This window comes from Hypanus sabinus, chromosome 24, assembly GCF_030144855.1.
Source record: "Hypanus sabinus isolate sHypSab1 chromosome 24, sHypSab1.hap1, whole genome shotgun sequence".
Taxonomy (NCBI): domain Eukaryota; kingdom Metazoa; phylum Chordata; class Chondrichthyes; order Myliobatiformes; family Dasyatidae; genus Hypanus; species Hypanus sabinus.
The window spans coordinates 37286904-37302003 of record NC_082729.1 but is presented as its reverse complement, the minus strand read 5'-3'; the positions used below and the strand labels follow the sequence as shown (position 1 = coordinate 37302003).

The window sequence follows — 15100 nt, the reverse complement described above, 5'->3', positions numbered from 1 at the left end:
TTGATATGTTGGGACCAGGTTAGATCCTCAGAGATCTAGACACCCAGGAACTTGAAACTGCTCACCCTCTCCCCTTCCGATCCCTTTATGAGGATTGGTATGTCTTCCGTTATCTTACCCTTCATGAAGTCCACAATCAGCTCTTTCGTTTTACTGATGTTGAGTTCCAGGTTCTTGCTGTGACACCACTCCACTCGTTGGCATATCTCACTCCTGTACGCCCTCTCGTCACCACCTGAGATTCTACCAACAATGGTTGTATCATCAGCAAATTTATAGATGGTATTTGGGCTATGCCTGGCCATACAGTCATGCATATATAGAGAGAGTAGAGTAGTGGGCTAAGCACACACCACTGAGGTGCACCAGCGTTGATGGTCAGTGAGGAGGAGATGTTATCACCAACCCACACAGACTTCTGGTTAGGAAGTCGAGGATCCAATTGCAGAGGGAGGTACAGAGGTTCAGTTCTGCAACTTCTCAATCAGGATTGTGGGAATGATGGTATTAAATGCTGAGCTGCAGTCGATGAACGTCATCCTGACATAGGTGTTTGTGTTGTCTAGGTGGTCTAAAGCCATGTGGAGAGCCAATGAGATTGTGTTTATTGACCTATTGTGGCGTTAGGAAAGTTGCAATGGGTCCAGGTCCTCGCTGAGGCAGGATCTCCTTCTTCAAAGAAAGGGGCTTTTCTTCCTCCACCAGCAGTGCTGCCCTCTTCCATTTCACACACGTCTGCCCTCACCCCATCAGGGCTAGGGTTCATCTACCACCCCACCAGCCTCCACATTCAGCACATAATCCTTCGTAACTTCCACCATCTGCAACGGGATCCCACCACCAAGCATATCTTTCCCTCCCCCCCCCCACTTTCGGTTTTCCACAGGGATTGCTCCCTTGTCCATTCGTCCCTCTCCACTGATCTCCCTTCTGGCACTTATTCTTGCAAGCAGAACAAGTGCTACACCTACCCTACACCTCCTCCCTCACTAACATTCACAGCCCCAGACAGTCCTTCCAGGTGAGGCGACACTTCACCTCTGAGCCTGGTGTGGCCTCCTGTATATCGGTATGACCCGATGTGGATTGGGAGAAGGGTTCACCAAGCACCTCCGCTCGTCTGCCAGAAGAAGCAGGATCTCCCAATGGCCACCCATTTCAATGCCACCTCCCATTCCCATATGTCTGTCCACGGCCTCCTCCACTGTCACGTTGAGGCCACACTCAGGTTGGAAGAACAACACCTAATATTCCGTCTTCGTAGCCTCCAACCTGATGGCATGAACCTCGTAGAAACATAGAAAACTTACAGCACAATACAGGCCCTTTGGCCCACAAAGTTGTGCTGAACATGTCCCTACCTTAGAAATTGCTAGGATTATCTATAGCCCGCTATTTTACTGAGCTCCATGTGTCTATCTAAAAGCCTCTTAAAAGACCCTATTGTAACCAATTTCTCGAACTTCCGCTAATGCCCTCCCTCACGTTCCCCATTCCCCTCTGTCACCTTCTCCTTTACCCGCCCACCGCGCCCCCCTCGGTGCTCTTCCCCCTTCCCTTTCTCCCATGGTCTTCATGGGGGGGGGCGGGTGCGGTTGATCGGCGCAAGAGATACAGGGCTGGAGAAGGGGGAGTCCGATAGGACGGAACGGAAGTTCATGGGGAAAAGGGCAAGGGGGAGCTGACTGGTATCCTGGGCAGACGCGGCGGAGACGGAGGAACTGAGAGAAGGGGATGGCATTTTTACAAGTGACAGGGTGGGAAGAGGAATAGTCCGGGTAGCCGTGAGAATCCGTGGGTTTATAAAAGATATCAATGGATAAACTGTCTCCACATATAGAGACAGAAAGATGGAGAAAGCGGAGGGAGGTGTCGGAAATGGACCAGGTAAATTTGGGGGCAAAACCGACCACCATGTATTTCTTTCTCCTCTTCCCCCCCCCCCCCCACCTTATTGCTTTGACTTTTTCCCCAGTCCTGATGAAGGGTCTCGGCGACTGTTCACTCATTTCCATCGATGCCGCCTGGCCTGCCGAGACCCTCCAGCGTCCTGTGCGTGCCGCTGGGAGATTGGAAAACCAGGCTGAGCAGCGCCGAAACGACAGCAACCTCTCCGCGAAACCGATAGCAGCTCGGTATCGATCTCAGGAGGGGGACGTGAGCAGGGGACCCGAGGCGGAGAAGGTCGGTAGCTTGAAGTCCCTTGGCGTCAGCCTATCGGAGGATCCGTCCCGGGACCCGCACGTCAAGTGTTAACACCTGGAAGGTTCGACAACCGCTCTGTTCTCTGGGAAGATGTGCAGATTCGGAATGTCAGCAGAAACTTGGAGAAACTTCTGTAAGATGCACAGTGCAGAGAGGAGGTACCATAGTGTAGGGTTTCGTGAATTATTTGATTTACTTATTTTCTTTTCTTTCTATATTATCATTGTACTGCTGCTGATAACTTAAATTTCACGACACATGCTGGTGGTAATAAATCACATTCTGAATGTGACTTAAATCCAAAGCAGCGGCCTTACGTCATTACGTCAGACGCCGTCTCTTAAAGTGACCTCAACAAACTCTACGATGCAGTTCGTGAATTATTTCTATTCTGAACAATATGTGTCACACTACTCGACAATAGCACCTCTTCATTGGAGCACGGGGCATTGACCGCCACAGCTCGGTTTCAGGATCAATTCTAGCCCTCCCCTCCCACACAACCCTCCGTTTTCCCTTCATCCACGTTCCTGTGTAAGGGTTTCTTAACTGCCCCTAATTATCTTCGTAGCGTGAAAGGTTACGGGGGAAAGGCAGGAGACGAAAATGATCGAAAGGCGGAACAGACTCGTTGGGCCGAATGGCCTAATTCAGCACCTATGTCTTACCGTATCTGCCCCTACCAGCACCCGTGGCAGAACGTTCTACACAGCTGCCACTCTGTCGGTGTTAAAAACTTATATTTTCCTCCATTTACCTTAAATTCATGCCCCTCCCCCATTTAAAAGGGACATTGGGGACAGCTTCTTTACACAAAGGGCGGTGTGTATTTGGAATTGATGCACCATCAATAACTCACACTGAGACGTAAGGCGAGATATCGGCTTTTATTGACTGGAAGAAGGAACCAGGAGTGAGTGTCCATCATACTATGTCCTGGAGACTGAGGCCGAGCGTCAGGCCTCAGATCTCCTTTATACAGGGGCCTTGGGAGGAGCCACAGGAGCAGTCAGCAGGGGGCGTGTCCAGACAGATATACACATAGTTCACCACAGGAATGCGCTGTCAGAAAGAGAGGCTGAGGCGGGCACACTCACGATATTTAAAAGGCGTCCAGGTAATTGCATAGAGAGACAGGAGAGGTCTGGAGAGCGATGACCGATGGGAATTGCTCACTGGACAACATGAAGTTGGGCCGAAGGGCCTGTTGACATATGCCTCATGACACCTTTTCTACCCTCCTTCCTCACCGCCCCAACGCACTGCGGAACTCCCTCCTCATCGCCCCTCCATCAGCGCGGCGCTCCCTCATCTCCACTCGCCCCGCAGCGCAGCGCTCCCTCTGGACAGCCCCCTTCAGCGACGCGGCGCTCCCCCGTCACCACTCGTCCCAGCAGCGCGGCGCTCCCTCTGGACCACCCCGGCGACGCGACGCCCCCCGCCGCAGCGCAGCGCTCCCTCTGGGCAGCCCCCTTTAGCGACGCGGCGCTCCCTCATCTCCACTCGCCCGCAGCGCAGCGCTCCCTCTGGACAGCCCCCTTCAGCGACGCGGCGCTCCCTCATCTCCACTCGTCCCGCAGCGCGGCGCTCCATCTTGACCACCCCAGCGACGTGGCGCTCCCTCATCTCCACTCGCCCCGCAGCACCGCGCTCCCTCTGGACAGCCCCCTTCAGCGACGCGGCGCTCCCTCATCTCCACTCGTCCCGCAGCGCGGCGCTCCATCTTGACCACCCCTGCGACGTGGCGCTCCCTCACCTCCACTCGCCCCGCAGCGCGGCGCTCCATCCTTATCGCAAATAGAGTCGGTGGGCAGTTCCATATGCCTTTCAATCACGGAGCCAATATCGAGTTAATTGCGTTCAGCCTAAAGCAATTTGCAACAACTGAATGTCAATATCAAAACGTGGCGCAGGTCGCTTCCATTTAAAATCTATTTTTGTTTGTGAATATTCTAAATGATTAAAATAGTTTTACGAAAATAAAAATTTATGGGAAAATAAAACTCTGCTCACCGGGGACCCGGAAGCGAAACACTTCGCCCCAGGTTGTCACCATAAGTGAACTGGAAACCGGTTTCGAACCAGAAGCGATAAGAGAACCGAGCGATGACTGGTCAGGAAGTGTTCGCTGGCTTGGCGGAGTTCTTCAGTAAACTTTCTTATTCATTTCTCAGAGTTTAGCTAAGTTTATTTAGCTCTTTAAAGTTTATAAACGGACAACTTTTCTTCTGTCAGGTACATTAATTTGCTTTTTTTTCAAACGCTGAGTGTACGATTTTTGAGTTTTCTTTTACAGATGCCTGGTGGTTTTATTGATCGCAAATCCTCGGCGGAACGTGATTCCCACGGTGTGTCTGCAGGAGGAGGTAGGCGGCCGCAGTCGCGGTGGGGAGTGCAGGACTTGGATCCCACTCGCCCCCATCGTAAAGGCCACGCCCCTCATGCTTAGCTCCGCCCCCGCCCCGTCTCCTGGGGGCCGCTCCCGTCACTGGTCTTAATGCCACCCCAATCACCCAGGTCACCCCTCTGTGTTAAACTGGACATGTTCCTGGGGCCCCACCCCCAATCTCGGAACCATAAGACTATTAAGATATAGGAGCAGAATGAGGCCATTTGGCCCATTGAGTCTACCCTGCCAATTCATCATAGCTGGTCCAATTTTCCTCTCAGCCCCAATATCCTGCCTTCTCCCTATTATTGCTACCCATCCTGACCAATTACGAGGCAATCAGCCACTGCCTTAAATATACACAGCTGCCTGTGGCAAAGAATTCCATAAATTCACCCCTAAAGAAATTCCTCTTCATCTCCATTCTAAAATGATGCCCCTCTATTCTCACGTTGTGTCCTCTGGGCTTAGACTCTCCTGCCATGGGAAACATCCTCTCCACACCACCTTGATCAAGACCTTTCACCACTTGACAGGTTTCAATGAAGTAACCCCTCATTCTTCTGAATTCCAGTGAATACAGGCCCAGAGCCATCAGACACTCTTCATACGACAAGCCATTTAACCTTGGAATCATTTTCGTGAACCTCCTTTGAACCCTCTCCAGTTTCAGCACATCCTTTCTAAGATGAAAGGCTCAAAACTGCCCTCAATACCCCAAGTGAGGCCTCACCAGTGCTTTATAAAGTCTCAACATTACATCCTTGCTTTTATATTCTAGTCCTCTTGAAATGAGTGCTAATGTTGCATTTGCCTTCCTCACCACAGCCACAACCTGCAAATTAACCGTTAGGGAATCCTGCACAAGGAGCCCCAAGCCCCTTTGTGCCTCAGTTTCTTTTTTGTGTTTTTTCTCCATTTAGTAATCAGTCAACCCTTTCATTTTTTCTACAAAAGTGCATGACCGGACACTTCCCGACACTCTATTCCATCTGCCATTCTCCTAATCTGTATAAGTCAATCTGCAGCCTCTCTACTTCCTCAAAACTACCTGCCCCTCCACCTATCTTCATATCATCTGTAAGCTTTGCAACAAAACAGTCAAATCTTCATCCAAATCATTGACATACAAGAAGAATTGGTCCTAACACAGATCCCTGTGGAACACCAATAGTCAACCAGAAAAGCCTCCCTTTATTCCCACCCTTTGCCTCCTGCCAGTCAGCCACTGTTTTATCCATGCTACAATCTTTCCTATAATACCACGGGCTCATAGCTTGCTTAGCAGCCTCACATGTGGCACCTTGTCAAAGGCCTTCAGAAAACCCAAGAACACATCAACAGATTCTCCTTTGTCTGTCCTGCTTGTGGTTACTTCAAAGAATTCCAACAGATTTGTCAGGCAAGATTTTCCCTACGGCCTGTCTGATCATGTGTCTCTAAGTACTCCGAGACATCCTTGATCATCAATTCCACACCATTGCCTCTGCACCTGTCATTGAGCCAATTGTCTGGCCCTGCCCTATCACCTGATCCTTCCACCATCACTGTACTCACCATGACAACCACCTGGGCCCCGCCCCCATACATAAGCTCCCCCCATTAATGTCTGCCCCCCACCCACCAGTAACACCTGTGCCTTTCCCCAGTGCTTAGCTCCACCCTCACTCATCATGGCTTCTCCCACGAACCATCTCTGACCTCATTGATTCCATCTCCCTGATCCACCCACATGAATAGCCATACCCTCCCCTCCGTCTCCTGCCAGTAGCCCTGGCCTTTTCCATTCTGTGGCCTCGTCCCCACAGTCAGAGTCGGTAAGTCTCTCCCCCCCGTGCCCCCCCCAGATCCCACAGGGGAGGGGAGGGGAGGGCCCCTTTCTACCACTGAGCCGCTGTAACTGGCAGCTTGTTGTTCCATCTTGCAGAGGCCAGAGATCGCTCCGTCCGCAGGTATGTCGTCTAGGAAGCGAAACCAGGTGAAGATCATCCTCCTGGGAAACTCTGGGTAGGAACTGCTCCCCACCCTGCCTCCACTCTCTGTCCCTCCGTACAACCCCCTCCACATCCTGATGAAATGCACCTCCCCTGTGTCGGAATGCCCACACCATTACACACGGTATATCTGCTGGGTGCCGGGGTGGAGGTGTGTCTCTCTCAAAGGAGGAGTAAGGTGCTCCTTCCCTCCGCTTGCCTGCAGGTCACCCTCGGGCAATCAGGGTCATGGGAAACATGGGAGCAGGTGGTGGATGGTCGTATGAGCAGCCTGTGTAGATCACAGGTCCTGGTTATGTGACCACTGACAACAATCTCTGAAGAGTGTTGATAATGGCTGGGGTCACCCGTCTTGTAAAGACACTGCCCAGAAGAAAGCCAATCTGTAGAAAAATTTGCCAAGAACAATCATGGACGTGGAAAAACCATGATCACCCTCATCGTTCGACATGAGCAAACGATACCCAGAGTGCGTGATACATCCAGGGTGCTGCATTTCTACCAGATTTTAGACGATGTAACCACTGCGTACGATGTATATGTATGACTGCATACTGCATGTTGGACTTGGCTGTCTCTCTCTCTGCACTTGGTGCTGTGTATACAGCGTTAGAACTGAGAACACCACAGCTCAGTGCTCACAATGTTGTGCCGACCCTAACGTCAATCTAATCTTTCTCTCCCACAGAATCCTCTACTTTTCTACTCTTTAAAATCCCTTTAACTGCCCCTAATATGTCCACCTCTACCACCACCCCTGCCAGGGCATACCTTGCACCCACCACTGCGTTTTTTAACGCCTGGCATTCATTTTCCGCCCCCCTCCCCCCCCACCCCGCCACCATACTTTTCTTCAATCACTATAAAATCCCCTTGTATCAGACGTTTCTGCCCTGGGGTGGAGGCGGGGAAGGTCTCTGGCTGTGCATTCAATCAATGCCTCTCATCATCTTGTACACCTCTATCAAGTCACCTCTCATCCTCCTTCTCTCCAAAGAGAAAAGCCCCCTACTCACTCAGCCTTTCCTCATAAGACACACTCTCTAATCCAGGCAGCACGCTGGTGAATCTCCTCTGCACCCTCTCTAAAGCTTTCTTGTCATTCCTATAATGAGGCAACCAGAACTGAGCACGATATGATCTAACCAGAGATGCAACAGTACCTCGCAGTAGGGAATTGAGTTCAAGAACTAACAAAGGCCTGCAGGCCATATGCATTTCTTAACCAGCCTATCAGCTTGAGCAGAAACTTTATGAATGTGGACACCAAGCTCCTGCTGTTCCTCCAGAGTGCTCAGTATAATATCTTCGGGTTTGAACTTCCGCGGTGAATCACCTCACGATTTTCTGGACTGGACTCCATCTGCCACTTCTTGGCCCAGTTCCTGATACGCACGATGGCAGTGTGCGAACAGAATGTCGCACGCCAGTGCTTTGTTGCATGAGATAGAGTCCAGTGCTATACGGTGCATTTTAACCTCGTGTTCAAAGCAGCAGATACATTTTTGCAAGATATACTCATGGAGCAATGCTGCACTGTTGCATGATATTTATGCTGCATTCGATGCATTGAGACTGAAGTGCTGCAAATGACGCATTATTGTGCGAAGCACACTGAGTGGTGCACTAATGCTGAATGGTGAACTTTTACACAATGTATGCAGACTGTTGCATTTGGTGCATTATGGTGTTATTTTTGATGCGCAGCGGTGCATTTTTGGCATTCCTCCCCCATCTCTGTCCTAATCGACCGATTCCTTATTCTGTATGCCCGCTCCCAGACATGGAGTTCGGGTGTGAAGATGGCATCTTGGGTGGCCCGGTGGCCCTCACCAATTGGGGCACCAAGTACAGGAGTTGGAACGTTGCTTTGTGGTTGTTCAAGATGCTGCTGGGGTCGCAATTGGAAAGGTCGTGCTCAGTTGTGGTCAGCCTGCTGCAGGTGAGATGCCACCAAGCTGAAAAGCGCGCGGAGAAGATTTACGCGGACGCTGCCGGCTTTTGAGGGGCTGAGTCGTGGAGAGAAGTGGGGCAGTTTGGGACTTTTCTCCTTGGAGCGTAGCAGAATCCTAAAGGGTGAATGCATGGGGTTGAGAACTGATGAGCTGCAAGGCACAGCTTGAAGGTCAGAGATGGGAACTTGAGGGCGAGTTGTGTTGTCTGTGAGGAGTTCATCTGTCTCCCCATGACTGTCTGGGTTTCCTCTGGGTGCTCTGGTTTCCTCCCATACCAGTCAGTAGTTTGATTGGTCACATGGGTATAATTGGGTGTCACGGACATGTCCAGCCTTGTCACCGTGTTGTATCACAAAATAAAAATAAGACTCGTGCCCCCGTGGTGGGGTGGAGAATGACCCTCATAATTTCATACACTCTACTTTCTGAGGGGGTGAAGAGAGCTGGACTGCGCATGTCTACACTGGCGTCCTCCTGCAGGCACGCAGTCTAATGAGCTGCATCACTGCTTGGTACGACAGTTACTTTCCCCAAGATGTCGGGCTGATCAACACCTCCACCCACTAATCCACCACCACTAATTTATCAACTCTTGTTAATTACCTGATGTACAGACACTCCTGTGCCAGTATCACTTTACGGGCATACAGTCAATCTATAGAAACATCTTGTGTTCATTCATTAAGTGCCATGTCATGTGACATGGGTGATCACAGTTTTTCCATGAGCATGATTGTTCTTGGCAAATTTTCCTACAGAAGTGTCCTGCCATTGCCTTCTTCTGAACAGTGTCTTTACCAGACCCCAGCCATTATTGATGCTCTTCAGAGATTCTCTGCCTGGCGTCAGTAGTTGCATAAGCAGGTCTTGTGATCTGCACCGGCTGCTCATACGACCATCCACCACGTCATCCTCTGGCTTCACATGACCCTGGTTGTGCAAATACAGAAACAAAGAAATAATAATAAATATTGAAAACATGAGATGAAGAGTCTGCTGTGAGTCCTGAGCCTCCCCACCTTCCGGATGAAAGCCTTAGTGTGTTTTGTTTGAGCTCTGGAGCCTCCATTCTCCACCCACAATCTAATCTGTCCACCCAGCCGGTCACCACCAGCAACAGGGGCTGAATGGCCTGTACTGTGCTGTGTGCAATCTAAGCCCCAGTCAGTGTATCTCCTGTCCGCTGGGTGATTTAAACCGTAAGGTATAGGGGCCGAATTAGTCCATTCAGTCCATCTAGATCTGCTCCACCATTCCATCATGGCTGATTTATTACCCCTCTCAACTCCATTCTCCTGCCTCCTCCCCATGACATTTGATGACCTGACTAACTGAGAACCTATCAGCCTCTACTTTAGATATACTCAATGACTTGGCCTCCACAACCATTTGAGGCAATGAATTCCACAGATTCACCACCCTCCCGTTAAAGCAGTTCCACCTCATCTCTGTTGCAAAGGGACATCCTTCTATTCTTACTCCATGCTCTCTCATCCCAGACTCCCATTATAGGAAACATCCACTCTATTTGTGCCCTCTGGTCCTAGACTCCCCCATTATAGGAAACATCCTCTCCACATCCACTCTATTTGTGCCCTCTGGTCCTAGACTCCCCCATTATAGGAAACATCCTCTCCACATCCACTCTATTTGTGCCCTCTGGTCCTAGACTCCCCCATTATAGGAAACATCCTCTCCACATCCACTCTATCTGTGCTCTCTGGTCCTAGACTCCTGCACTGTAGGAAACATCCTCTCCACATCCACTCTATCTGTGTCCTCTGGTCCTAGACTCCTGCACTGTAGGAAACATCCTCTCCACGTCCACTCTATACCTTTCAATAGGTTTCAGTAGATCTTCCCTGCTCGTTCTTCCGAACTCTGGCGAGTACAGGTCCCGAGCCACCATCTGGGCTGTTCCCCTCAGACTGAGTGCGTACCTCCTCTTTCAGAGTGGGGAAGTCGTCCCTGATGAACCAGTTCATCAATCAGCGCTACACCAACCTGTACAGGGCGACGATCGGGGCCGACTTTCTCACCCGGGACATCACGGTGGATGACCAGCACGTCACCCTGCAGGTAGGCACTGGGAGAACCCCAGTTCCGGAGCTGGGATCCTGGCTGATGAAGCTGGCCAGGCTGAATGTGGGGTTGCAGTTGAGGACAAGTGAACTGTTCTACAATGTTGTATCTGCTGATGTGGCGTATTGGGGTGTCCAGGGAGTGGTAGTACGTCTGCTGAAGAGGCAGCTCGCTCACCTTTGGGTCTCACCAGAGGCTCCAGTTAGAAGTTTGCTTGCAACAGAGGCCACACCCGGTACACTGCTTTAACTGTGGGTTAAACTAGGTGAGGGTAACCTTGTACCACTTGTCCTGGCATGTCAGGTAATCTCTGAACTAGGCAGAAAACAAGCCAAATTATAGACTGCTGCAACATCCATGGACTCGGGGTCTAGGATTTTATATTGTGTGACTGATATCATGTATGTGCTTTGTGCTGTGTATGACAGTTGGTACAGTGTTTAGTACTTTGGTCCCTGGAGGAACACTGTTTTGTTTGGCCATATTCGTGGCTATTCATGTATGATTGAATGACAATTTGACTTGAACTTTGAACTATGGACAGATGGGATCTACAGTGAGATCCAACGGCCAGGAAGGCGGTTCTGCAACGCGCCGTGGTGAGCGAAGGGCCTGACGAGGCACCACGAGAAGTCGTGGCCATCCGCTGCAACCAAGGGAGACCCCAGTTTGTGACAACTACTCGTAGCACTGGATCTGGACCTCCAAGGTCGAGAGGGTGGGACTGCCCCAGTGCGATGGCTTTTCCCTTTTTAAAACTCTCCTGCACAGGTCTCCTGGTGTTGTGGGTACAACAGACGACCAACTAAACCTGAAGTTCTTCAGGGAGCCACTACTTGGCGGTTATGACCATTTGGAGAACAGTGACATTGTCTCTTGGAGTGGTGGGGGAGGCAATCCTGATCTACGCTCCCAGACCTGGTGATACTGACCCACAATCCTTTCAGAGGGCTAACATCTGGTAGTTAGGGTAGTTTTATTAAGTGTTCTGAAAGCAAAAATAATTAGTCTTATTACCGGTGGTTGAAGATGCAGTGGAGCGTATTCTGCCTGGAGGTCAAACAAACCACAGGGATCTGTTCTGGCTCCCCGCTCTTTGAGATTTGTAAAAATTACTTGGATGAGGAAGTGGAAGGGTGGGTTAGTAAGTTTCGAGATGACCTGAAAGTTGGTGGAGTTCTGGATAGTGTGGAAGGTGGCCATAGCTTACAATGGGATATTGACAAGATTCAGTTTTGGACCGAGAAGTGGCAGACGGAGTTCAACCCGGGAAAATTATGAATTGATTCACAAGTTCGACCAACTTGCAGGCGGATACAGGGTTAATGACTGGATTCTAGGCAACGCGGAGCAACAGTGATTTTTTTTTGGGGAATTTGAATGTATTATTGAATTTCTGTACAAGACTAACAAGTCCACACTGCAAAGTAATTAACATACATTCACGCCCGGATTCGTTCAAAGGGACCTGGAGCTCAGTTCTGGTCTCCTGCCGCAGCTTCATCTGAAGATTCTGCAGGCGGAGGGCGGGCCTTCCTCGGAGCTTTCTCCTTTTCGCCGCTCTTGCTGCCGGTGGGCTCATTATTAGAGGGATCTGTGTTTAATTTCTTTACATTTTTTTGGACCACCAAAGGATTCTCCAGTCCCTGTTTTTTGCCACTTTGGGGTCGGTTGGTCTTGAAGACACTGGATTTCCACTGGTATACTTATTTTCCTGTCTCCCAGAGCGATGTCTGCCGTACTGGTAGATCCAAGTGCCTTCCTTGGTCCACTGGTGGTAAAACCCTTCCGGGAAGAGCCAGCGGTGACCGAGGGATCGTCAGCCTCGGTGTGTACCGTGTCGTTGCTGAGCTCGGTGCGGCTCAAATCCACGTTCGTGCATCCCTCACGGTTGCCGTGTAGGTTGAGAAGATGGTTAAGAAAGCGTATGGTGTGTTGGCCTTCATTAATCAGGGGACTGAGTTGAAGAGCCGTGAGGTAATGTTGCAGCTCAATAAAACGCTGGTTAGACCAGGCTTTTGTGTTCGCTTCTGGCCGACTCATTGTAGGAAGGGCGTGGCCGGTTTAGGGAGGATGCCGAGGACATTGGGTTGAAAGGATGGAACTGGGTGGGAAGGGTCGGGGCTGGACGGGAATGGTCAGGATTGTGTGTGTGGGGCAGGGTCGTTAACCCGTCTTCCTATCGCCCCGCAGGTGTGGGACACAGCGGGCACGGAGCGGTTCCAGTCCCTGGGCTCCGTCCTCTACAGGAGCACCGACTGCTGCCTCTTGGTGTTCGACGTGACCTCGGCCGATTCATTCCGGGCGCTGCAAGGCTGGAGACGGGAGTTCCTGGTGCAGGGCTCCCCCCGGGACCCCGAGACTTTCCCCTTCGTCGTGCTGGGGAACAAAGCCGACCTGGGGAGCAGGGAGGTGAGGAGGGCCCTTTCGCACCCCGCACGACTCTCTTCCCGCCCCCCCCCCCCCCGCCCCCGACGGTCGGAATTCCTCACAAGTCGGTACTTCGGGACGTAGGATTATGAGTCCAAATTCGGTGACAATTTAGGCATTCGCGGGCTATAACTCGATTAGAGAGGTTAGGGCGAGGGTGTGTATACGGCAGAGACCGGACCTAGCCCAGGCCGGGGTGGGGTGTTGAGATAGGGAGGAGATCCCTGATTGTTCAGACCTAACCTGGATTTACAGTCTCCTCCCGCTCTATGTAATCCCCTCCGGCCGCAGGAAGCTCCTCCCACCCCCATACATTACGGTCTCTCTAACCACAGGTCAGCAGGAAGCAGGCGGAGGACTGGTGCCGAACCCACAAGGTGGAGTATTTGGAGACCAGCGCCAAGGAAGCTCTCAACGTGGAGACGGCGTTTCGGGCTGCGACGCGCTTAACGCTGAACCAGGTGAACGGAACTCTGAACTGGACGCACAGTAGATTTGAGGAATCGAGAATAAGAGGGCGTAGGTTTAAGGTTAGAGGGGAGACCGCACTTTTTATTGTGAGCAATTTTGGGTTCCTTATCTAAGGAAGGTGGTGGTGGCGTTGGAGAAGGTCCAGAGGAGATTCATGAGAATGAAAGGGTTAACGTATGAGGAACATTTGATGGCTCTGGGCCTTTACTCGCTGGCTTAGAAGAATGAGGAGCAATCTTATTGAAATCGAGCGAATATTGAAAGGCCGTGGTGAGGATGTTTCCTGTAATGGGGGGGGGGGGAAGAGTCAAGGACCAAAGGGCACAGCTTCAGAATAGAGGGTCGCCCCTTTAGAACAGACGGTGGTGAATCTGTGGAATTCATTGCTACGGGTGGCTGTGGAGGCTAAGTCACTGGGTATATTGAAAGCAGAGGTTGAGAGGTTCTTATTAGTCAGGGCGTCAAAGATAACGAAGAGAAGACAGGAGGAAGGGGGTCAAGAGGAATAATAAATTAGCCATGATGGAATGGCAGAGCAAACTCGACAGTCGACTGGCCCAATTTTGCTCGTATCTTATGGAGTTAATAGGAACGAGGGGCAACGTTCTCACCCAGAGTTTGGTTCGTATTTGCAACGAGCTGCCAGGGGAAATGGTTGAGGCAGCTACATTAACAATGTTTAGGAAGCACGTGGGTAGGAAAAATTTGAAAGGGGCCAAGGTCGGGCATTTGGGACTGGTTTGGATGAGGCATTTTGGCCGACATGGTCTAGTTGGGCCAAAGGGCCACTTCATGGCTGCTTAACTGGGGGTGCTAGCGTGCTCCGATGCATGCAGTCTCTGTGGCTGCGGAAGGGAGAGGTAGCAAGGTTAAGAACTACATTGACCTTGTAGACTTGGATGGCCTGTGGTGTGGTAACCACCATCGCTCCCCTTTTGCAGTTGAAAGCCGTGGACCACTGCGTGGAAAACCCGGACCTGGTTCAGCTCCAAGCGCAGCCCGGACAGCCCAGCCCCAATTGGCCCTGTGCCTGTTGATCCTTCTGACTGGATATCAACCTCCGCCGTAACCCCTCTCCTGCTCGCCCACTGCTGTGGTACCCAACAGGAACCGAGCCTCATATATATATAAATATAAGCAGGAATTCGAGGTGTTGCTTCTCCAAGATGAGAGTGACCTCACTGGCAATAGAACTTTTTACACAGCCCTTTCAATGCGAGGCACTTTACATGTTTTTTAAAAAATATATAATTATGTAAACTGCAGATACTTAAAATAGAAAAATTGCACAATATTGATTTGATTAAATGATGGGTATAATGAAATATACAACAAAAGGAATCTTTCATGTATCGTAAACTCTTTCTGGCTGCGTCCAACTCCAGCTGTGCGGCAACAAAAGCGATGTGCGCAGGAGCATTTCAGTTACTGTGCGACCGTGCCCCCCTCGAAGGAGCAGTGGTTTGAGACACGAGAGACCGTGGTCAGGTGAAGGATCACAATGCGAGAGGATGGCCCTCTAGCGAGCCTCCCCGTCCTCCCACTCCTGACCCGATCCACTGGATAATTTCCCA

General features: G+C 50.9%; 1 protein-coding gene across 3 annotated transcripts; it reads left to right on the top strand.

Moving 5' to 3' along the window:
• Positions 1 to 3244: 3244 nt before the first annotated feature.
• Positions 3245 to 14863, top strand: LOC132380667 (ras-related protein Rab-7a-like). Of its 3 annotated transcripts, none has more exons than XM_059949645.1 (7): positions 3245 to 3322; positions 4502 to 4571; positions 6522 to 6601; positions 10496 to 10622; positions 12819 to 13037; positions 13391 to 13516; positions 14468 to 14862. In XM_059949645.1, the coding sequence occupies exons 3-7, from the start codon at positions 6549 to 6551 to the stop codon at positions 14561 to 14563; spliced, it is 621 nt and encodes a 206-aa protein (XP_059805628.1). In that variant the 5' UTR covers positions 3245 to 3322; positions 4502 to 4571; positions 6522 to 6548; the 3' UTR covers positions 14564 to 14862. The 3 variants fall into 3 exon arrangements, with proteins under 3 accessions (XP_059805628.1, XP_059805630.1, XP_059805629.1); XM_059949647.1 differs by lacking the exon at positions 3245 to 3322 and adding an exon at positions 4234 to 4354 and having other exon boundaries at positions 14468 to 14861; XM_059949646.1 differs by lacking the exons at positions 3245 to 3322; positions 6522 to 6601 and adding an exon at positions 4338 to 4354 and having other exon boundaries at positions 14468 to 14863.
• Positions 14864 to 15100: the final 237 nt, after the last annotated feature.